General features: G+C 40.2%; 1 protein-coding gene across 2 annotated transcripts in view; it reads left to right on the top strand.

Annotated features, from left to right (window-relative positions):
- The window catches only part of PID1 (phosphotyrosine interaction domain containing 1), a 204,845-nt gene that overhangs the window by 86,352 nt on the left and 93,605 nt on the right, over positions 1 to 24,888 (top strand). For both annotated transcript variants that reach the window (XM_031452325.2, XM_064485239.1), the window contains exon 2: positions 12,231 to 12,377. In XM_031452325.2, the coding sequence (XP_031308185.2) occupies positions 12,231 to 12,377 (147 nt within the window). The remainder of the gene's footprint in view (positions 1 to 12,230; positions 12,378 to 24,888) is intronic.

Here is a 24,888-nt window from a genome sequence, read left to right as displayed (position 1 = left end):
TTAATTACCAATAACTTGCAGTAAACGTTACATAAAATTAATACATGTTGACTTTTTAAATGGTAGAAAATGCAAATTAACAGGAAGAGAGTCAAGGAAAGAAAAAACATTACATGTGATTCAACAACCTGGAAATGGGTACTCTTAGCACTTTTGTATTTATGCTTCCAGATATTTTAAATGGTTGTCTGAATTTAAATGGCAGGAAATAAGGAAGGAAAATATAATTTGAGTCATGTTTAAAATCACAATAGAACCTTGGAATTTCTGATTCTAAAGTCTTCTGTTTCACTCTGTACCTTATCCTGTTTGTTACAGAATGAAGCCCATTGGGCAGTTCTAAAAGGTGATAGAACAGCTACCTTGTCGGTTCTGCTCAGGGTGCAGAAATGATCCGGGATGGCGTGATGGGCTGAGAACTGAGCCAGTCACCAGGTGACTGGACTTCCGGGCGGGCTGTCTTTGAAGCCTGTCGCTCAGGGTGACCTTGGATGAGTTGGTTCACTTCTCTGGGCATTGTTTTTTTTTAAATCTGTGAACTGAGGAAGTTGGTCTAGTTCATCTGGAAGATGTAGCCTGCATTTCCGTCTAGTTCCTCCCACAGAGTTTCACGGTTCATGTGTCCACATTTATTTATAAGGGAGGACAGGACCAGTATATCTGCTAGAAGAGGTGCCTGAGAAGGGAGATAGGAAACTGAGCACAATCAGGTGGCAGTCAGCATTGGCGAGACTAAATATCTGAGCTGGAAAGAAGCAAAGTCTGGAGGAGAGGACCTTTGGAAATGGTAGATAATGATAATATGCACATTGTGACATTTTATATATATCTTCCAAACACAAGGCATTCTTCAGTTCACTGATTAAAAATACGGATTTTCTTATGCCTGTGCCTAAGATGCAGATAGCTAGAAAGAGCATCACTTTCATTCCATCAACAAGAAAAAGCCAGATCGTTTACAAAACCATAGCATCTCTTGAGCTCATCAAAGGGCCAAGGTCATAGTACATCCAATTAGCATGAAATATAGAGAGAGTGAGGCCTCCAAAAACAGACATGTGAGTTATGGCTCAACTGTGGCAGCATGAGGGGAGGATGGCCTATGATACAAGAGGGTGAGAAAAATTCAGCTAAAATTATTAATAATTTTCTAAAGGTCAAGTGTGGGCTTGCACAAGAGTACAGAACCCACGGTGGCTGTGTACCCAAGGGGAACTCACGCCAACTCAGAAACCTTCTAAACTGATCACCGTGAGGGCTTATGAGAAGGAATGAGAGCCAGGCTAGAGGCCAGGGCAAGCCTCCTTTTCTGGTACAAGCCTGGAGGAAGGGTGTGGTTATTATGCACAAAGCCCCACCTGGACTCTTCTCCCTAAGAAACATAGGATTTCACAGTGGAGGGAGGCTGACAAATCCTGTTGCTCAAAGGTAGCAGGTGAAGACCCATTGTACCTGTGGAAAGGAAAAGAAAAAAAATCCTCTACATCTGGGGGAAAGCCAGGAAACCACTCTGGATCCAAAATGGTAGAGGTCCCTTATAGCAAAGTCAAGATCACTGAGAGCATGACTTCCAAAATAAAGGACACAAGACATGCCCTAGAAAGCACCCACTCTCAAGCAATTGCAATCAACATTTGGGGGCAGGGAAAGATTGTCAAGGGAGACCCTCTCAGAATCCTAGGTCTACAGAGGAGTCTGAAAGCTGAGGGTGGAGCAGGAATATCGAGACATACTTCCCAGCAAACCAGACTCCACCCTGAAGACAAAGTAATACTAGTGGAGTTGAAATTTGTAGTACAGCAATTAAAGCCAAACTCAGACCAATCTCAGGCTAGACTGACTTGACACACCACATTGATGTTCACTAAACAGAAGGAATATAGTCCATTTCAGGTAAATGCTATTGCCTGCACATTCTACTGAAATGACATCGAGAATTCAGTGCAAAAAATCAGAAGAAACCATGCATCTCCTCCATTGTGTGGAGACAAAGCCATGAACAAAACCAGACTCAGCAGTGACTCGAGTATGGAGTTTAAAATAACTATGATTAATATATGAAAGGCTCTAGTAGAAAAAGTGGAGGGCACACGTGAACATGTGGAGGAATTTCAGCAAAGAGAAACTGTAGGAAAGAAGGAAATGAAACTGCTAGGGAAGACAAGAACAAGAACAAAAACTGCAACAACAGAATAGTAGAGATGAAGTTGGCCTTTAATGAGTTCACCAGTAGACAACACAGCCAAAGAAAGAATGCGTGAACTTGAAGACTGGCCCTTGTGTTGATTGTATTGATTTCCTGTTTTATATTTCATTGATTTCTCCTCTGATCTTTATTATTTGGTTTCTTTTACTCACTCTCAAGTTTCATTTATTCTACCCTTTTTTCCCCCTTAAAGTTGGAGCTGAGTTTACTGAATAGAGAACTTTCTTCTGTATTTCTAATCTATTTCTAATATTGGCATTTGTGCTATAAAATTTCCCTTAAGTGGCATCCCAGAATTTTTGATATATTATGGCTTCATTTTCATTCAAGTCAAAATAATTTCTATTTCACCTTTTGATTTGTTTCTTCATGCATTGGTTATTAGAAATGTGCTGTTTTGTTTCCATGTATTTGGAAAATGTACAGGGATTATTTTCTGTTATTACTTTGTATAACTTGAATCCTTAACTTACTGGACTTTTTCATGGCTCAGAATCTTGTCTGTCTTGGTAAATGTTTTATGTACTCCTGAATTCTGTTGTTTTTTAGTGAAGTGGTTTATAATTATCGATCATGTCAGGTTGAATGATGGTGTTATTCAAACCTTCTGTATTCTTACAGATTTTATATCTACTTGTTCTGTATCAGTTTTGGAGAGAGAAGTATTAAAATTGCTAACCATTTTTCTTTTTTGTCTATTTATCCTTGTGATCTATCATTTTTTTGGCTTCTTTATATTTAGAGTGAGTTCCTTATAGACAGCATAAAGCATAAATTTCACTATATTTTTTATTTGAGATATTTAGGCCATTTATATTTTATATAATTTTTGATATGTTTAATTTTAAATCTATCATCTTATTTATAAGTTTTCAATTTTTCTCATCTTTTCTTGGTTAACTTTTCCCTCTATTTCTGCCTTCTTTTTTTATGATTCCATTTTATCTTCTAATTATTACATATAAATCTTTGACTTGTTATTTTATTTATAAACTTATGGTTTACAGTATACACCTTTGACTTATCATAACCTATCTTCAAATGATATTAAACCATGTCACATATACTGTTAATCCTCACTTCCATTTTTACCTTTTCTAACCTTTGTACTAGTATGGCAATACATCGTACTTCTATATATGCTAAAATCCCATTCCATATTGTTACTATTTTTAATAATTTTTAAATAGTCAATTATCTTTGATTGAATTTTAAATAAGAAAGAAACTTGTTAATCCATATGGTTAATTCTTCTATACTCTTCATTCACTTGTAGGTCTATATTTTCATCTCTTCTATCTGCCTGATTGACTTTCTTTAACATTTCTTATAGAAAATATCCACTAGCAATGAATTGTTTCAATTTTATTTCACCTTCATTCTATATCCAGAATTCTGGGAATCGAATTCTAGGCTTACATTTGAAATTATCATATTTTAAAGGTGTTATTCTCCCGTCTTCTCACTTGCATTATTTTCAATAAAAAATGAGCTATCATCTTTACCTTTGTTCTTTTGATTTTGATTATGATGTGCTGTTATTTAATTTTTTTCTATTTCTTACACTTGGGGCTTAATGGGATTCTTGTATATATGAGTTTGTAATTTTCTCAGATTTAGAAAATTTCTGGCTACTATTTCCTCAGAATTTTTTCTTGTTCCTTCTTACTTCTCTGGAAATTCAATTTTACATTGTAAATTTTACATTTACAATTTTACGTTAGGATATTTGAAGCTGTCCCTTCATTCCTTGATACACTTTTTCCCTCTTTTCTGTGTGTTTCATTTTGAATCGTTTCTATTGTTATGTCTTCAAGTTCACCAATCTTTTCTTCTATAATGGAATAGCACACTTTGACATTGTATTTTTTATCTTTAGAAGTTAGATTTGGGTCTTTTTTATCTTCAATATCTCTACTTACTTTTTGGAATATATCAAATCCAGTTTTAATGCCATTGCCTGATCACTTTAACATCTGTGTCAGTTCTGGGAAGATTTAGATTAATTGATTTGTCTCTTTATTACAGGTTCTATTTTCCTGCCTTTTTGCATGCCTGGTGACTTTTAATTGTATGTTAGACATTTTGAATTTTACTGTGTTGGTTGCTGGATATTTTTGTATTCCTTTAAATATTTTTCAACTATTTTTGTGGAATTCAATTAAATTACTCTGAAGGACTGTGATTGTTTTAGATTGTCTTTTAAAGATTTACAAGTGGAATCAGAGTGGCATTTCGTTTAATGCTACCTTTTTTCTACCACTGAGACTAGACATTGAGTATTCTACCCAAGTGCCTTTTACTCATGAGTTTTTCCATTCATTGGTAGATACAGTTGACTTTGCACCAGTGTGTGCACCATGGTGTGAACACCAGCACAGTAACTAATTCTTTCCAGTGGTTCATTTCCAGCATTAGTTAATTTCCTTTCGTGTATACTCTGATTATTTAAGGGGACACTCTGCTGAATATTTAAGGGGACCATCTGCAGACTTCCAGAGTTCTCTCTCTGTGCAGATTTGTCCTTTTTTCTTGGTCTCCCTGGGCTTTCGTTTCTGTCTCCTTAGGCTCAGGGACTCTTCTAAGCCCTGCGTTTCTCCTTCCTGCACGGCAGCCTGCAAACTCTTTCAAGCTAGCAAGTTGGGAAATTGTATAGCTTATCTCATTTGTATCGAATCTTTCAGGGATCACGGTCCTTCAGTTGCCTGATACCCAGTGTCTCCCAAATTGTTGTTTCATAATTTTTTTCCAGTTCGTTTGGTTATTTAAATGGCAGGGTCTATTTGGTTCCTGTTACTTCATCTTGATTGAAAATGAAGTGGAAGATACTGATCTTTAGCAGTTTAATTGTACTCAGTGCAATAAGACACTCACACCACCAGGGGCATGTGAAAATAACTTAGAGAACAGAGTTCTAAATGCTTATTCCTGTCCCATATGCATTGTGTGGAATGACCCGACAGATGATATCGCCCATTTATGTTATTGCTGCTCTCTCATTCACTCACTCACACTCTGTTAGTTCAATATTCATAATTTAAATATAGGTATGAATTAATTCAGCTGTACTTTAAATATAGGTATGAGTTAATTCAGCTGTACTTGAATTTTTTCCAGGAGTGGGTGAAATGTTTGTTCTATGCTCCTACAATTTGTCATTTTATGTTGAGGGTTGCAAATTCCAATGCCTATAAGGGTCAAACAAGTCATGTATAGGAGTGAAGTCAGTAAGGCATAAAATGATGTAGTCACTGGCATTTAGTACAGAAGAGAGAGCTGGCACTGGGAGCAGGAGGGACCATGACGCATTGCAGAGGAAAATGCCTAAGTAAGTAAGGGCCACTGCAACAACCAGCAGGAAGTAATTGTTGCCCTAAGGGAATGCAAGTTGCTTTTGTAGATCTTCTGATCTTTCAAAATATGTGGAAATGCAAATTTTATCATATATACCTCAATTTTTAAAATACTATTTCAAATTTTAAGCATAAGGCAGTCTGTGAATCAAATAAAACATATTTATAAGCCAGATATGCCTTCAGGCTATAAGATTGCAACCTGTGTTCAACAATAAATTGTTTAACTGTTAACAGAAAAAGTTCAGAAAATTACAGAAACTACGTAAGCTAGGGAAATAGCACATATGTATTTGTGTGTGTGTGTATGTATGTATATATTTCAGATCAGTAACAAAAGATAAATAAGTGGATACACACACACTCCAGACTCCCCTGAGTGAACCTTCACAAGCCTTGGGGCTGTTTGCATCCTCTGTGGCCATGGAGTTATTTTTATCCCACATAATCTCTTGAGAGAATCTGTGATGTTCAGAAGAAATGCTTCCAGAATTAAAACTGCATGAATAAATATGGGCGTGTGATCATGAGTATTTTCAGTTAGTTTAATAATAGCTATCACTTTAATAGATATAGACAGCCTTTTAAATTTATGAGTTTCTGGATGTAGGCCTTTAAAATTAAGCTGTAACTTTTTGGAATATGGCAGTTACTGGGATAATTTGCAGCAAGAAGGATCATGCCAAATTGTGTCAGTCTTTCTCTGAAATACCAGATCAACATAAATTGCATTAAAAATTAATTCTTGAAATAAAATAGTGCAATTTTGTATATGCCTGCTAGATTTGGGGAGATTATCCAACCCTGTGTCGACTGAAATAAATGCACAACCTAAAAGTTTAGTGTTATGTTTTATTTGGCGGATGTTTCTAAGGACTCGAACCCCTTCGGGCCCAGGATGACAAGCCTCTCAGATCGCCCTAAGTGACTGCTTGAAGAGGCAGGGGAGGCGCTAGGATGTATAGGAGCTTTACAACAAAGACCAGGTAGTTGGAACATTAAAAGATTACTTGTTAACTAAAGAAAACCAGGCATCTCAAGTTAAAGAATTTAGGGCTTTTCTTTGTATGGGGGGGAAGCAAACATTTGGGCTCATTGAATTCATTCCTTTGACAAGCACCGAGCTATCTAGGGCCAGTATCCTGTCCTTTCTTATTCTGAGTCCCCTCAGGGTGCACCATTGTGAGTGGCTGCAGAGGCCGGGCTGCAGGCTTGTCTTCACTGGGGGGTGGCGGCAGCCGCTGATGACTTGATGGTTTCAGCATTCTTTGTTTACCCACATGGTTTGCAGTATTTTTCGTTCACACCTGCTTTACTTTGAAAAAGGACAAAAACGAACAGACAAACAAAACCTTTGCATGAAAACATGTTTAAATGAAAGTTGAGTTTAATTAATTAAAAATTTCCCTTTTTCATTCCTGTAATTACTCTTAATCATATAACAAATCATTTGCTGTTTATTTAACAAAATATTTTTCTCGCTTTTATATTTTTTTTTTTTTGGAAAATGTTAGAATAAGTATTTAAAAGCAGAAATCTAAGAATTTACATTAAAAATAAGCAAAGGATTATTCGATCATATTAAAGGACACAAAATAATATCACATTTGTTTCTTTTCTCATATGTGGGTCCAGAATACAATTTTATTTTAGAGACAAGTGGTGTACAATATAAGGGAAGTACAACTGAGTTCCAGTCATTCTTCCAGAACCCCAAAGTAGTAAAATGAAACGTGATTATGCGTGGAATGTCCAAGCCCTCATGATTTTTGCACACTTGTACAAATTAACATTTGTTTGGGGTACTGGGTTTTTCCATTAATTCCATTCACCCACTTGTTCTTTTTGGTTCTCATGAGAACATTTGCAATATTTTTGAAGCCTGATTAGGGCATTTCTGAGTCAGTAATTTGCAAGTTAAAACTGACCATTATCATCAGCCTTCCAAATGCAAAGATGAACTAGGGATTAAAACTTTAATGCCTCCCCTCTCATTTGAGTGGAAGATAGGGTTCCAGTTATCTTAGAAGAAGAGGAGGCAGGATTTGCTTCGAAAGAAGTTTTATATTTTGGATACTGAATCAATACAAAGGTGAGATATACTCAATTTGAATTGGTAAAATATGTAAATCCTCGCCTGCTAAACTGTCAGAGATTAATGTCTGAATACGAGTAGGAAGCGCCAACTGTAAAATTATACAGGGCATGGCGATTACCCCATCTGCATGATGGGGCTTGATTTAGAGGCTCTATTTTAGGTTCGTACATAAAGCACCCAATGTAGAAAGCCCAGCTTTGTTTAATTTGTCCAGGGCAGTGCCCTCATTTTCTACTACACCACTCACTTCCCTTCTTCAAGAATGAATAACACATTTTCTTTGTGGAGCCCTGTGCATCTTGATTTGGGAACAGGAGCTTTTCCAAGCTATTCTATTCGGTTCCTTTTGCGTTGCCTTTTGATAATGCTACTGGATGATGCTATTTGAGGCTGTATTATCTTTCCTGCGCTTGTTTGCCCAGGCAAAGAACAAATGATACCATTGTTGACAGGGTGTAAGAAGCATTTTGTTGATAGATGAGAAAACTGAGGCCCAGGAAGTACAAGGTCAGGCAGGTACAAGTTCCGGCAGAGCTGCTTGTAACAAATGGATCCTGATTGCTCAACAAGAGCTCTTGCCGCCCACATTGGGTGTCACTGCAGTACAGTGTTTGGCTATCTCTTGAGAAATGGGATTCAACTTGTTTTGGCAGTAGCTCTTAGACATGAAAAATCTGACTTTTATAAGACTTGCATTAGGTTAGTATTTGGTGCTTGATCATTAAGTCTCCACCTATTCAAATAACTAAGTGCAAGATTCACTTTATTTTTTTAATGATGATGTTACTGTTCAGTTCTGCAGATTAACATTTATGAAGCCCTTTTAACATTTTCATGTGTCTCCATTTTATTTTCACAGGTGATTGTTTATTAAAAAGTAGTTTGCATTGGTGAGACTCTGTGAGTTCCAAGGATCAGACACCTAACTCAAGCTCACTTAAGCATAAAAGGCAGTGTGTTGGTTCATACTGTGATTAAGTGGATAGATCCGAGTCAGACGCAGTTGGATCCAGGGATTCAGCGCTGTCAAGTCTGTGACTCTGCTTCTCAGCTCTCCTTGTCTGTGTGGTATTATCATTCACAGACATTTTGCCGGTCTTGTGTTTCCTCTGCATCAATGCCTTTGGTTAGGGATGTGGTGTACTCAGATGGTCAGAACTACTATGAGAAGTAGATGAAAAGATTTATTCAAGGAATGAGTTTATGCAATTGTGGGGGTCTGCTAGGCAAGCCTGAAATCCTTAGGGCAGGCTGTCAGGAATGGTGGGCTGGAACGCTGATACAGACTGGAATTGGTGTTCACAGGTAGAATTTCTTCTTCAGGGAAGTCTCAGCTCATTTGTTAAGGTCTTTGAATTGATTTAATCAGGCCACCTAGATTATCTAGGATAATTTGCCTTGTTTCAGTTCAATTGATTATGAACTTTAATTACATCCACAGAATACCTTCATGGCAATACTTAAGTGTTTGATTGAATAACCGAGCATGGCAGCCTAGCCAAGTTGACAGGTAAACTGATCCTCAGAGTGGCCAACTGGCGTTCTAGTAGATTCTGTGTGGACTTGTGAAATGGAAGCCTTGTCCTGATATAAATTCCAAAACCTGTGCTGCCTTTGTATTGACTGATATGGGACCTGTGTCTGGTGATTCATATTTAGATGAGTGTATTTGTGGAGGCAGGTCATCCATCATTCACTTCTTTCAGTCTTGTGTTTGTTTCACAAGCCATCGCAGGTCCAGAAAGATCAAGTTGGATGAAGTAGTGAGCAGGTATATGCCATCTACCCTGGTTTAGAGATCATTATTTTTATATTTGTACTGCATACTTTTCTTTCATTTCATCACCTGCATTACCTTCCACAAATATCTGTTGGACTTCCGTTTCAGGTGATGTTTTAGGTCCTTGCGATACTTCATTGGTTAAAACAGTTTCTGTTTATATGGCATTTATATTCCAGTGGATGATGACAGACAATAAAATACATTTCTTAGTGGCGATAAGTAGTGATATGAGTAAGAAAGTGGGGAAGGGAATAGACAGTGATGAGCATTATACGGACCAAGCTTAGCTGTGTAATTTACGAGGCCAAGGGCAAAATGAAAATCAATGCCCTCTATTCAAAAAGTAGGAAAAAAGTGCCATTAAAAGTACTAAAATATAAACTTTTTCCTTTCTTCCGTAAATCTCTCTCTGGAATCATTATGGTGGTGTTTCTTTTTCGTTTAATCTTCTATTGAGTACTGTTCTAAGTAAAGAAAAGTTTTAAATTTAGGTTATTAAGATGAATTTATCATTCATCATTATATGGTGCAATGTCCAATTTAAATAAGAGCGGAATCATTCAAATTACTCAATTAGCAAAAAAAAAAAAATTACCCAATTTGCATTTCCTGCTTCATGGGTGAACCTGAATTTGAACTCACGTGTATTTATTTCACTTCTAAAACGTGCACATTCCAGAGACACTTGACCTTTGGTTTACGGATGAGTAAGGAGGGGCTGTGGTGGCCCTGCCTCTCCCTTTCCCTCTACGTCATCATTTTCAGTGCAGGTGGTTGTCTCATGCCAGGGAGTCACGCAAACAAAAAGCGTAGGCTAGGGTTCCTTGATCGTTTGTTTCTTAGAATATAGCTGACTTCATTCCTCTATTGGAAGCAAATTCTCATTCTGAAGTGTGGCCTCCTGGCTTTCTGACTCATAGCCTTCATGTGCTTCCCGTGTGCAGGCAGACCTCAGATACACTGCGAGTTCAGCTCTAGACCTCTGCAATAAAGTGACTGTCGTAATACAGTCGGTGCATACGAATTTCTTGTTTCCTGGTGCATATGAAAGTTGCGTTTATACTCTCCTCTCATCTATTAAGTGTGCAAGAGCATTATGTCTAAAGAAACAATGTGCATACCTTAACTAAAAAAAACACTTTATTGCTAAAGAACGCTAACAGTCAATCTGAACCTTCAGTGTGTCATACTCTTTTTGCAATAGCCACATCAAAGATCACTGAACACAGGTGACCGCAGCAAACATAATAATAATGAAAAAGTTCGAAATATTGCAAGAATTTCTGAAATTTGATGCAGAGGCACAAAGTGAGAAAATGCTGTTGGAAAAATGGTGCTGATGGACTTGCTTGATGCAGGGTCTCTGCAAAATAAAACGAAACAAAAACACAGTATCTACAGACTGCAGTAAAAAATAAAGAGCAATAAAACAAGGCATTCCTGGACTGATTTTGCATCTTGCAGAATTCCTACGTGTTGGGGGTGGGGAGAGGGGGACACATGTTGCACCTGTTTCCTCTGCTCAGACGTGTGCTCTACTGTCTCATCAGACTTAACAAAAAACTTACAGAAATAAAGTTATTAAGAATTTCAATGACATTAAACCAAGAGAATTAAACCAAGCATGGAGCCCTCCTGAGCACAGGGTCCTGTGTGACTGTACAGGATGCACGCCCATGAAACCAGCTGTGTGTGTGTGTGTGTGCACACAAGCACTATTTTCGATAGTGTTAATAAAGACTGTCTCATAAGGCGACATTTACTCAGAGTCTTCAAAAAGGTGAGGAAGCAAAGCTTCAGATACCTGGGGCAAGAGCAGCGTGTTCAGAGGCTCCAGGGCACAAGTGTCTTTGGCTTATTCTCGGAGGTTAGGCAGCCATTGAGGCTGGACCCAAGCAAAGAAGAGAATGATGGGTGGGAGATGAGAGACTTTGGGTCCCTAAATCATGTGTGGGCTTTGAGGCCAAAGTAAGGACTTATGAGAAGAGAGGGAGACTCGGGAGAGTTCTGGAAGAAGGGTGCCAGCCATGGTTAGATTTTAGAAGGATTCCCTTTGGCTGCTCTGGCGAGGCTGGGAGTGGTAGGACCAGTTGGTTGGACTAAGACTCTGTCATGGGCCAACAGATGGGGCCTTGACTGGGTGTATGGATAGATAGTGGCGATTAAATATTTTTGGATTCCGGGCATATTTCAAAACTAGTGCCACCAGGAGTTGCATATAGAATGGACATTTACTTAGAACCCTGGCCTGGACAGTAGATAAAATGGTCCATTCAGAAGTAGTGAGTTTTCTAAAGTTCTACGGCCAAAGCAGGGCAGAACTGGGGAAGGCAGAGCACGGGAGACTTGTGTTTTGTTTTGTTTTTCATCCATTCTCCCTTTTCATTATCTCTCGACTTTCCCCCACGTATCTCCTATCACACCCTCTTCCCAACACGGTCACGGACTTTGCTGAGTTCAGCATGGACTGCATGTCTAGAATCTCATCTACACGTCACCTTGGATGTGCCTCTCAGAACAAACAAGGTCCTGGAGACTCTGCCACCGCCTCATGTTGTCTCGGTGTTTGTGTAGGTGTTGGCTGTCTGCCACAGTTTCATTTTGGAGGTGTCCTGCCAATTTCTTTCTTTCTTTTTTTTTTTCTTCTTGCATTTTCCTGAGCACCTTTCCACCTGCCCTAGTAAAAGAGAATGAAGGAAACAAAGATTTTGCTCCTGGGTTTGCAGTACAGTTGCATCCTGGACAATTCCAAATGATTTAACTCTGGCTTATTTTTTTCCTGCCTTTCAGCACTTTCAGACCATGCTGAAGTCTAAGTTGAATGTCCTAACACTGAAAAAGGAACCTCTCCCAGCTGTCATCTTCCATGAGCCTGAGGCCATCGAGCTGTGCACCACCACGCCCCTGATGAAGACCAGGACCCACAGTGGCTGCAAGGTAGGAGGCGCGTGGCCAGCAGGGGGCACTCTTGGTGGGAAAGGATGTGTAGCCTTAAGGCACTTTTCAAAGTGATAACTTTTCCGAAGAATGAGAATACTAAATGACTGTCAGAATAAGCTCATTGAGTGATGGGAATATGAAACCATACCCTGCTTTATTTTTCTTAGTGATACAGCTCTCTTCATCATTTTGGGGTACATATGAAAGCCCTAAGTTTTAGTCTGCGTGAATCAAATAGTAATCTTGCCATATTTTTCTGGAGCCCTGTGGAACTTTGGGCTTGACTGGAAAATTTCTGTCCTTGATGAGAATTCCTCCCTCTGTATTTGCAATCTGAATAAAATGGATATTGAAGGATAGAAAAAACAAAACAAGTTGCTCCACAGTTGTACTCTCAGAGTCCTTTGAGGGTAATTTTACATTTTTGTTTGGCTTACACTCTCAACGCTTATGCTAATGTCCATGCCTCAGAATCCATTTAACAAACGTTTTTCATTTATGTGAACGGTGATGCTGACATGGAAAGAAAACTGGAAATTCAGAGCATGATTTTGGTAAGCTTTGGGTTCTTTCTCACATGATATGCCCCCCCCCTTTTTCTTTTTAACATGTGTTGATGACTATCATCATTGGTTTCGAGGTAACAAAGAAAATATGTCTTAACACATATTTCGTCATCAGAAATTAGTTTGAAGTCGTGCAAATGAAATAAGGGGCAGGGAAATGCAGGTTTGCCTGTGGATTTCTTTTATAACTTTGTAGATACACTTCTTTCCTTATTGCTTTCCAGGGTAGGGAAGCAAAGCAAAGATCCATTGATCTTTCTGGCCAGAGTATTCAGTCCCCCCTCCTAGTTCTTGCATAGCTGTGGTCAGATTGGCGCCTGCAGCAATCTTGAGCGGTGGTAGGGTGCACAGAACCTCACACACGCCCATTCATCCCACAAGTGCTCGCGGGGTGCTCCCTGTCTGCCTGGCACTGGGGGCAGTGTGAGCGGGACCCCCCTTCCAGCATCTTTGTGGGGTTTAACTGCTAGTTGGAGGAGGAGGGAGGAAAAAAAAAACCGAGAAACGAGCACTGGCTGGTGAGAAAGCCAGTTTGTGGAGCCCTTGTGGAAGAATGTGCCAGGCAGGAAGAGCAGGGGTGCTAATTCCCCGGGGCGGCAGTGGGCGTGTGCATTTTAGACCAGAAAACGATGGGCTGGGGAAACCGGGAAGGGGGAGAAAGTTGGGGTTAGTAGTGGAGTCGGGAGGAGGCCCAGGTCTAAGGAGACTTGAGGTCACGGCGGGGAGTTTAGATTTTGTTCTCCTTGCTGTGGGGAAGTGTCAGAGGGATTTAGACAAGCAAGTTCTATGACTGTTTGCAAAAGCGATTTGAAACTGTGTAATCCTGCTGAGGTGAACTTCTGGCTTCCAAAAAGCCGTTGCCGGTGACGGCGCCCCGGCGAGAGCGAGGGGACCCGAACTTCTGCGGGTCCCGTCGTGTGCAGTGCTTTGGGTGAACTGATGAGACAAAGGAACTGTGAAAATAGTCATTAAATTTGAAAGTGCTAAGAGAGCACATTGGGTTATGCTTCCTTTAGAGGTTTCCTGAAGTCATTTTGAATTCTGTTCCTGTTGGGAAAAATGGTCCCTCGAAAGCGAGATGAAGTTGGTAGGGTCAAGTGTAAGAAGTTTAGTATAAAGTCTACAGAATATGTTTAAATGGAGGGGAAAATGCAGTTTCAGAATTAAAAGACCTAGAGATGCAATCCAGATATGAAAGAGTGGTGTTTGTGTGTGTGTGTCTGTGTGTGAGAGAGAGAAAGAGAGAGGGAGAGAGAAAAAGAGAGGGAGAGAGAGGGAGGAAGGGAGAGAGATACTGAAGGAGAAATATTTGCTAGGAGAATAAAAATCATGGTACTTCTGACAAGGGGTATAGGGTTCAAGATTCACAGAGTAATTTTCTTCTGGGCACTGCTTTAGGTCATGTTCATTTATTTTACTTCTAAAAGGATGTTGAAAAAAATAGAAGGAATTCAGAATATCATGCTAAGAGAGTAAGGGCTGCCCTGGCATGGGTCTGTGGGGCTGGTTAGACAAAGGGAAATCAGCGGTGGTTGCAGGTGGATACCCGGAAGACCTTCCGCATTCAAGGTGAAGAACACATTCCACCGGACTATGAAACATTGATGAATTTCTCCATCCCTAGAAATCTTGGAGAGGGGATTCCAGGCGTAGGTAATCGTAAAGCTGGAATCAGAATCTGGGCCAACACCTATTGAAGTACTTAACCAGCTTTATGATTCTGATTCAGGGAAGAAAGCCTCTAATGTCGCATTCTTCAACCTGTGTACCCTCATACACTGCACACATTTACATTTTAACTGCAAATGGACTGGAGCTACACTCTTTAATTCACACGGACAATGTCACATTTGTGTTCAGAATCCTATTCTTTGGTTCAAAAACAAGAAAACAAAGTCAGATTTTTAAGCCTTGAAATCTCTGCTTAAAGTCTTCAGACCTCCCCCAATTCTTTTTCCTTTTCTCAAATCATCCCGGGGAACAAAGTGCACTGTTTCCTCTCTGATTCTTGCGAGTAACTTAGCTCACAAAATGCCAGCTGCAGAAGGAACCCGCTCCCCGGCTGGGCTCAGGCCCTGCCCGGAATAATGAGCACAATGGAGGGGGGGGGCAGCTGCAGAGCTGGCATTGGGACCCTGCGTCTCCCCACAGTGCTGGGTCTTTTCGCCTGACAGCTCTCAAGTTGGGCTTGTCTGACGTTGGGTTTGGGGAGGGAAAGAGGCAGGAGGGAGCGAAGGAGAGGGGAGTTGAAAACGGATTATGGTTAGCGAGGTCGCGGCCCTGGCGCCTCTCAGATTTCCCATTTGCCTCTGATCTGTATTCTCCGTGGGTCCTGGTGGGATGGCCCTGTCAGGCTATTCATGTTGTGGGCAGCTGGCTCTTTGTGTGTCCCCCTCTACTGCTGCCACTTTTGTTTTCCCTGGAGTGGAGTTATTTAACTGTACAATCCACTGCATACCATTAGGATGCTTGTTGGAGCTGCTCGGAGTATCAGATGCTGTGTCTGATTTTGCAGTGGAGATGGTGGCTTATCTTGGCCCATCTCCCCCGGCCTAGGACCGCGCGATCCTAGGTAGCTTTGGCTTGTTAGCAAACATTTATTTAATTGTCATTGAAAATCTACTATGTACACAGAATTTCAGAGAAAGAAATCAAAGTAGATGTCGTAGGAAAAGCAATTTATAGTCAAGTGGAAGGAATAAGAAGAGTGCCCAGATAAATCTCAAGGACTTCTGGTACTTCTGTGTGCATCAGAAGCATCCGAGGGCAGCTCTCTGGACCTTCTTCCCGGAGGTTTGGATTCAGGCACTCAGCTTACTGGTGGGGAACAAGAGCCTGCACGTTAAAATGGACCATGTCATTTACATGAAAGGGACACCTGGACATGCTTTGTGCTTGAGGACCAGAGAGAAGTGTGTGATCAGAGCAGTGCAAGTGACATAAATGGAGACACACTGGGGGGTGTTGGGAGATGTGGGGGAAGATGGCGAGTGGGGGCAGCTGGCGCTGGTGTAGTTAGACCAGGTTTGCAACCCAGCTCAGCAGGAGGCTGACATCTAAGCCCTGTCATCTTCACATCAGATGTCCCCCCACCAAAGACTGCGTGGTGTGTGCTGCTGTACCCCACAGGCTGTGGAGTGCTGTCCTATCTCGGATCGACTCCCTTCCCAACCTACTCACCAAAGTTCTCAGAGCCTTCACACTGGTGCTGATGCTGCTGATGAAAAGTGGAGTAAAACGCCAGTCATACAGAGGTCGACCCCAAGGTGTATTACTACAGTGAGGAGGCACTGCCCTCTGTTCTTTTCTTGGTATCCAACCATTTGGTCCTCAGGGTGGCCCAGTGGTCCAAGGGCTACCTCTTGTCCCGTTTCACAGGTGAGCTAGCGGAGGCAAAGGGAGGCTCATTCGCCTGTGCCGGGGCACTCAGTGAGTAACGGGCAGGGCCTGGCCTTGAACTTCATCCGTCTGACTCCACAGCCCGTGCTCATCCCCGCTAGAGGCCACTGCCTCTCAACGGCCAGGCGATGGCCCTTCCGGCTGGTTGCCCAGCTATGTCGTGTGCATCTGAGCAAACTGCTCGTCCGCAGGCTTCGGTTTCTGCGTCTTTCATAGGCCTGAACCAGGGTCGGCATATCTCCGGCATCCTCTTACCTCAAAGTCCAAGACTTAATGATTTACCTTGTTTAACTGAGTTCGAATTTTGTCTTTGCTCATGGAAACCAGAAGGCATGTGGAGAGTGTACTAAGAGCATCATGATTTTATCCCAGATAGACCACCTGGATTCTCAAATTTGATTTTGTTAAAAAAAAAAAGACAGTCTATGATGAAAAGTCATACGCCTTGTGGAAAAAAGATATGGAACAAACCGTGAAATATCCAAAGAGTTCCTGCACAGCCATGTGGACACTGTACTTCGTCCACGCCACAGCGATGGTCCCTAGTTACATGGTGCTTACAGTGTAGTGTTTGTTTTTAATTTCTTTACCTTGGAGGCTGCTTATTATGCATTAAAAATTTTTTATGGAAGTATAGTCAGTTCACAGTGTTGTGTCAGTTTCTGGTGTACAGCACAATGCTTCAGCCCTACATGGACACACATACATTCCTTTCCATATTCTTTTTCATTATAGGTGACTACAAGGTATTGAATATAGTTCCCTGTCCTGTACCGTAGAAACTTGTTGTTTATCTATTTTATATATAGAAGTTAGTATCTGCAAATCTCGAACTCCCAATTTATCCCTTCCCACCCTCTTTCCCCCCCCGGTAGCCGTTAGCTTGTTTTCTATGTCTGTGAGTCTGTTTCTGTTTTGTAAATAAGCTCATTTGCTTATAGTTTTAAAGCAAAAATAGCAGAAATGCTGTAACAAATAAGCTAACAGCTAACGGGGGGGGGGGTTAGCACATCTTAGAATGTTTACCTTTTATTTAAAAAATTTTTTTTGAAAGTTTGTGAGTAGTGGTACTTTCTGAGCGTAAGGATTTTAGTCAGTTGAAGATGGGAAGTAATGTGGAGGAGAAATGCCAGGGGAAGGTAAGTGGGGAAAGGTCCAAGGAAGTGAGAGGATACTGGCACAGGCCTCCTGTGTCTGGGTCTGAGTCTGTCGTCTGTCTGCCTTTGCTCTGTTTGGACCTGGGGTCTTCCTCTACCCCTGCTCAGCACAGCCGGGTGGGGTCGGGATCCTGAGCGAGGTCCTGAGGGATGGTCTCCACAGGGGGTGCTTCTCTTGACCTCCAGGCAGCCTGTGGGGGTTGCTGGCGAGTAGGGCTCGTTAAGCATGTGACGTTTCCTTCCACTCCCCTCTGTTTCTGCTCCCTGGTCGTTCACGCCGAGGGCGCCCTTGGCTTCATTCTGCAGCTTGGGAGGAGCTGCCTGGCTTCCTCTGTCCCTTCACCTTTCACCACAAGCCCCACCAGAATCTCACCTGGGCCTGCTCGCCAGGTGATGCTCTGGTTCCCAAATCTCACCTCCTCCTGAGTGAGGCCGTGGGCCTGGTATCATGAGAGGCCCCATCTAAAGCCTCGCTATCTTCTTGCCAAGTTTGAGGGCAGAAATCATCTACCTATTATTCATAACTTAGATGACTGATTTCTTAAATATGTGTAAGCACATTTGACTGTCCTTTATGATTGGGTTACTGCATTCTGTTGATTCTTATTTTGTGGTTGGTTTTATTCTTTTAATAACTATGTAAATTTAAAAAGCGAAAGCTCTAAACTATTCTTAGAAACAATGAATAGTATATATATATATGTTTGCGTGTATATGTGTATATATATATATATATATTTTTTTTTTAAACAAACAAAAAAAATCACTGGACGAAAAGTAAAAAATTCTGGGTAATGGCATTCCCAGAGCTTCAATAATATTCTGAAGTTTTATTTTGTTTTCCCTTCTAGACAAGTCCATTTAAATTTTTTTCACATGAGGGACTTTTAACCCGGTACGTTGGGTGAAAGCAAAAACAGATTAAGTGCTAAATGGAACATGAGATAGATACTTGAAAAAAATATTTTAAACCTTAAAAAATTGATGATTTGTCCTCAAATGCCTGACAATTTGACATTAAAGATTATGTAGAGACATGAAAAAAAAAATCATCACGCAAACTAGTTTCCAAGAAGGAGTTAATGATTCATAAATCATGACCATTTTTACTTTACTCTCTTTGAGATTCTTTGTTTTCAGGAGAGGCAGGGATAGCCCCTTAAGTCTCAGAAAGGCTGTGGTTAATTTATAGTTTCGTGGGACAGAGAGGAGAGTTTCTGAACTGAAGGCTTAGAAGGCAATCCTCAGCGCCTACCATTTTGTGCACGTGTGCAATGGCCCGTCTTGGAAGTAGATTACAGCAATCTCACTTATCTCAAAGACCTTCTGATTTGAATTTAAATATATGTAAAATTAGCATCATGTGTATCTATTTTCCAAGTGTGTTTATTTGACCAGTTATATACTTAATTTGAGATAAAGTCATGTTTTCTCATTTTAGCTAAAGGCTCAGTGTTCCCCTGTTTTTACACATTAACAGAAGGGAGAAACGCTGACTGTACTATGTTGTCATCCTCCTTGAATTCGTTTGATGTTGGTCATTTTGGACATTGCGTGAATCCAGTTATGCCAGTTAGAGAGATTTTCTCCTGGCAAAATAAGTTTCTGGTTGTCATATGAAGACAGAATACAAATAAAATAAAGGACAGTGATATATAAAGTAAGATTTTTGGTTTTATGGATTATTTGCCTCTAAATTCAGAGTAGATGATCTCTTAATTCTAATTTGCTTTCTCTTCATTCTTTCTCAGACTTTCCTATAAACAAATCAAAGCAATCACTCCCGCTTGCATCCCCCAAACGTGGGAGGAGAAAAGTTGATAAGAGCTAACATCTGTTGTTTAAGAGACGAGCTTTTATTTTTCTGCAGTTTTTATTCTTTATTGACTTACACATTTTCTGACTTTCTCCTTCCCCCTCCCTTCCTTGCTGATTTTCTTCTTTAATTTCTTTCTTCATCCTCAAGAAAATATCGTACAGCTTCAGGATGTTCCAAGTGTCCACAGAGACACAAAGAACAAACAGTTTTGGAGGCTTTGGGTTGAAATACCAGAAAACCTCATTTAAATTGACTTAAATCATTGAAATGTATTGGCTTTTGAATCGGCAAATTCCAGTAGGAGGGATGAGGGCAGAAAATACTAAAGAGGGAAGAAAAGAAGGTCCACTAGAGAAAAATTATATAGGCTTAATGACCAGGAGGGAGACACACATACTCTTGCCTGAAGAGGCGCAGCCGGCAAGGAAAATGCAGTGTCCCCAGGGTTCGGAGCAAGGGCTGTGCCTCCTTCCATGTCACAGCCCCACCCTTCCCCTTGCTTTCTTACAGAGGGTGTTTCTGTGTGGATGGGATGAGCCTGAGCTTGAGCACAGGCCGCTCTCTCGGGGCCTTCTTGCCGACAGTCTTGAATGGCCACCAGCTGCCACAGGGTTCAGCCTTCTACTTTTAGGAACTTCCCTCTTCCTGGTGGTGAGGGTGTTCCCATTCCTGGAGAAAGGCTGAGAGCCTCTCTCTTGAGGTGTTTCAGTCCAGGTTTGTGACTTGGCAGCCCACGATTTAGGATTAGAATACAGAAAGAGGCAGCTGCTCCCCTGTGCCTGCTCGCTCTCCCCTCAAGAGTATACTATCCACCCCTTAATAAATTCTCACTTTCCTTCATTAAAAAAAAAAAACAAAAACAGAAAGAGAGGCAGGAGTCCAGAAGACATCGTAAGTTCAAGCTTGTGAAATTTGAGATGTCTGTGGGACCACCAGTGGCAGTACCCAAAGGGCACCTTGTTAAGTAGATGCAGAGCTTTGGGATGTCTGATCCGTCAAGGAGAACGGGGCGGGGAGATGAGGAAAGAGTGAGACAGGGATGCACACACACAAACTGACACACATGGTCATGTTCAGCCTCTCATTTTAAGAATGATGGAGAGAAAGGAGAATCTCTGGGGAAGGAGCATTGGGAACACGAGAGGAAGCCCTCCTCCCCACCAGCCTTGCTCCTCGCTCTTCATCCCCCACACAATGCCCCCCACCCCCGCTCAAGTCACGTAAGCATCAGCAAGAAGCATGGATATAACTCGGGACAGGTGAAGCCCCCGTTATATTATTTTAGGATTGGTCTCTGTATATGCATGTGTGTGTGTGTGTGTGTGTGTGTGTGTGTGTGTGTGTGTGTTTGGGATTCAGACTGCTCGTGCTACTGCTGTGGTACCTAGCGTGGAGGGAGAGTTTATTTATGGTTTTACTGAAAACTTCTTTGACATGAGTGCCAAGTTAGAGCTTTGAATTCTGTACTTTGGTCTCCCACCAACCGCTGTACAGGGTGGTGTCAGCAAAATTCTCCTTCATGAGCTCACTTTTGTTATGTGATGACTCAAATGTTTACATACTGAGGAATGCCTTTATTTCACTGGCAGAAGTGTTTAGAATGTAGATGATTGTTCTGCCTGGACGCTCTTTGGATAGGATAGCAGACTTTGTCGTAAGGTCACCCTTTCTCGTGACTTTCTCTGGGGATCCCTGACAGCTTCAAACTGTTATTTCCTGCTGCCCCCCACACTGTGAGGGCTGTGGCTGAAAATGACCATTTTACTCTAGGGAACCAGATTTGGCATCAAAAGGTTAGCCTTTCTGTGGTGTCAAAGACTACATCTTCCCGTATCTCCAAATTTGTAATGTCACTGCCAACTTCTTGCCTTTAAAAACCCTTAGGAGATCAGCAAAGATTCATTAGTGAAAAATGGGAAAATAATCAAAATGTCTGAAAGAAATAATATTTTTGCTCTACAATACTGTGGAAACAAGCAGCCATTAAAAATTTTGTTCTGGAAATTATACTGATGAAGAAAATGATCATAATGTATCAAATGAATGACAAATCTGTTATTAGGTCCTTTTAAAGTGCTATTAGATCCTATTTTTTATAAGCTAAACTAAAAATAAAATAATTATATGCAAATATTCATAGTAAAAGGCTTACACTAAAATATGAACAGAAATCATCCCTAAATAATCAGATTATAGGTAAAACTTTTGATTTTCTTATTTTTTTTTACTTTTTATAAATTTTCAACAATGAACAAATATTACTTTTGTAATTTTTTTTTGCAATTAGTTTTTAAAAGTAATTATTAAAGAAAATATTCTTTGGATGAGAAATTTGCCTGGAAAGTTATCTGTAAGAAACTCCATTCTCCATGTAGCATTTGGAAAAAAGCTCTCTCTGTGTCACCAACTTAGACGTTTGTTTCTTCTCTTCGTCCAAATCAGAATTTCCATAACTGCAGGGAAAGTGACATTTTTCCATCTTACTTGTGCCTTGTCTGGTGGCAGACTAATCTGGTATGTTCAGTGTAATGATTATAGTTCTCACATGCATTTGTGAGGATGATATATTGGTTTCCTCAGAGTTGCTTGGTGACAACCTTAGTGCTTAAAACAACAGAAATTTCTTCTCTCACAGATCTGGAGGCTGGAAGTCGAGCATCAGTACCACTGGGCAGAAATCACGATGTCAGCAGTTCCACACTCGCTCTGGAGGCTCTAGGGGAGAATTGCTCCCTTCCTCTTCCAGGTCACGGTGGCGGCAGGTGTTCCTTGACTTGTGGCCACATCACTCCAGTCTCTGCCTCTACAACCACATTGTCTTCTCTTCTGCTTACATCAAGTCTCGCTCTGCTTTTCCCTTCTAAGGACATAAGTGATCAGAGTTAAAGCCCACCGGACAGTCCAGGATAATCCCCTCATCTCAAGAACCTTAATTTATTCAAATCTGCAAACGCCCTCTTTTCTTGTAAGGTAGCATTTACAGGTTCCAGCGATGAGGACCTAGTATCTTTGGGTGGTCATTATTTCATCCACTATAGATTCTGCCCTTCTAAATGGGGGAATCGTACAAGTTAGGAACTTTCAGGCAGAAATACAACACTCATGGTTAATTAGTTGTTTAGGTTATGTTGATTATTTCTTTTTTAATTTTAGGGGGGAGGTAATTAGGTTTACTTATTTATTTATTTTTAGAGGAGGAACTGGGGGTTGAACCCAGGACCTTGTGTGTGCTAAGCATGTGCTCTACCACTGAGCTATACTCTCACCTCTAAGTTGATTATGTCTTGAACCTCAGAAAATTCTTTCATTGGAATTCAGAAAACTACTTAAAAAATAGAAAAATGAAGTGGGTTGGTCTGTAGAAGTATTTTGCTCCTTGATGGCACACATTTCTTTATTTTATTTACTTCTTTATAAATATTCCTGAAAAAGAAGAGATACCTCAAAATTTTAAATGGAATCAGATTTCTTACACAAAGTTGTGAGCATTTGTAGTTCGTTATGGTTCAGTGCAGTGAGCATAGTTAACAATGTTTGTAAAAAAAATCCACAGTTCTGCCATAGGAATGAGAATAATGTTTTCCCCCCATCCCCAACAAAGTTTTAAGGATAATTTTGAAAATGATTTGGAAACTATCATGAGTATAATGTGTGTGTCTGAGATAAGTATCTTGTTATAAAGTTATTTTTTCCTCATGATTTAATGATTAGTCATTTTGTCTATGAAACAGTTTGTTGGTTTAGTTCTGCAAATTTAGTTTAATCATCTGAATTGAGGGCTTATTTATTTAGAAAATCTTTTACTTTTTCTGCATCTTTTCCTGGATTGATTCTGTGGATAAAATATAGTTCCTCTGCAATAGAATTTATTTTTTAGGCAACCTACAGAAACACCACACCGAAAGCCAATTAATTTGGCAAAAACTCATTAATAATATGCTTTATGGTTTGTTTCCAGCGGGCATTGTACCACCGGTTAGAGATGGTTGCAAAGTTATGATAACTTCAAAGCTAAAATCTGGTTTATGCAAATATAATGCTTAAATATAAGTAGTTAATGTTTAAAAGACTTCTCGACTTTACATATATTTTTTCTACTTAACATTTTTTGTTAGACCATGTTTTGCCAGTGTCCTAGTCACCGCTTACAATAGAGGCGTCTGCAATGAGGAAGCGAACTATTTCAGCAACAGTCTGCCTGCTACTAAAGGGCTAGTTTCATTTGTTGTCAAATGGAAAAATGAGCATTAAATAAAGAAGGATTAGACCACACAGACTGCGAATATAATCTCATACAAGCCTGAACTGTCTTTGCAAGTGATTTTTCTGGCCTTCAATGAAAACTTTTTATCAAAGTGGTATCTGCCTAGATAAGAACTTGAACTAATAATGAAAAATGAAACAAACTATTTTTAGCTGCCCTCTTTATTGTTCCCTCACATCCCAATCCTGCTTGAAGCAGAAAGGATAATTATTTCAGTAGTTTCTTCTTATATTTACCTTCATATTTTAAATACGACGTTTTCACCCGTTTTAGGTATCTTCTGGCTCTTTTGGCAGATAAAGATTTAACCCTATAATAACCCTACCCACTTTCCTTCCTCTGTCTTCCTGATATAGTTACTTGGGAAATTTCAGTTTAGTCAATAATGTGTGTGATAGCTAAAGGGCCCATCATTACACCCTGATGGTATTTCTTTTTTGTTCATTTTTCTCTGAAATAATAGTTTATTAAGTTTAGAGTTAGTGTACTTTGATATACATTTGTACTTAATTTTCCCCAAATGCTGTGTCAGATTTGGCCTATACCTGTGAAAATGCTACCCAACTACTCAATTACAGAGCTGCTTTGAGTCTTTTTAATCTCCTCCTGGAAGTCTGTCACCCGGAGCCCTTTGTCCTCCTGCACTGGATGGGACTGGTAGTTCCTAGGCAATCTTCACTGCTATAACTCTGCTTTCTTTCTCTCTCTCTTTTTAAAATTATTTTTGAATTTACTCCTCTGTTTTGCAGGAGCGCATATTAAGAAATAAAAACTCTGTACCTTGTATATCTAAAATTTTCTTTACTCTACCCTCGCTTTTTGGAAAGTTTGGCTGGGTATAGAAGCATAGATTAGAAATAATTTCTGCTTAAAACCATGGTAGCACTGCCCAGTGATTTCTGTGTCCTTTGTGTCTTGGTGTGAATCCTCATCTACCATTTATTTAAATGGAAGGTGGTAGATCTTTTCAACTTAGAGACTCTTATTTATTGGTATTTTAGGGAGCCTTAAGTAAAATTTCTACATCCCGTCCTAATTTTGGAACCATTTGAGAAATAAGACATAATATAGTTAGATTAGATAAAAAATACCCATTTTATTTAAACTTTCTTTGGAGGGTGTGGCTTAGATGGATATCCAGAACCATTGGGTTTTCTAAAGCTTTCTAATCTTTGTTGGAACCTCTAGTGTGTCACTGTGTCTTCTCCCATTCATTTTGTCCTTTTGTGCTTATGACTTAAAAATGTCCATTACGATCAATTTAGTGGGGTTTGGAGAGGAGATAAATATTTAAGGTCAACTT

This window comes from Camelus dromedarius, chromosome 4, assembly GCF_036321535.1.
Source record: "Camelus dromedarius isolate mCamDro1 chromosome 4, mCamDro1.pat, whole genome shotgun sequence".
NCBI lineage: Eukaryota > Metazoa > Chordata > Mammalia > Artiodactyla > Camelidae > Camelus > Camelus dromedarius.
This window is presented reverse-complemented; position numbering and strand designations above follow the sequence as displayed.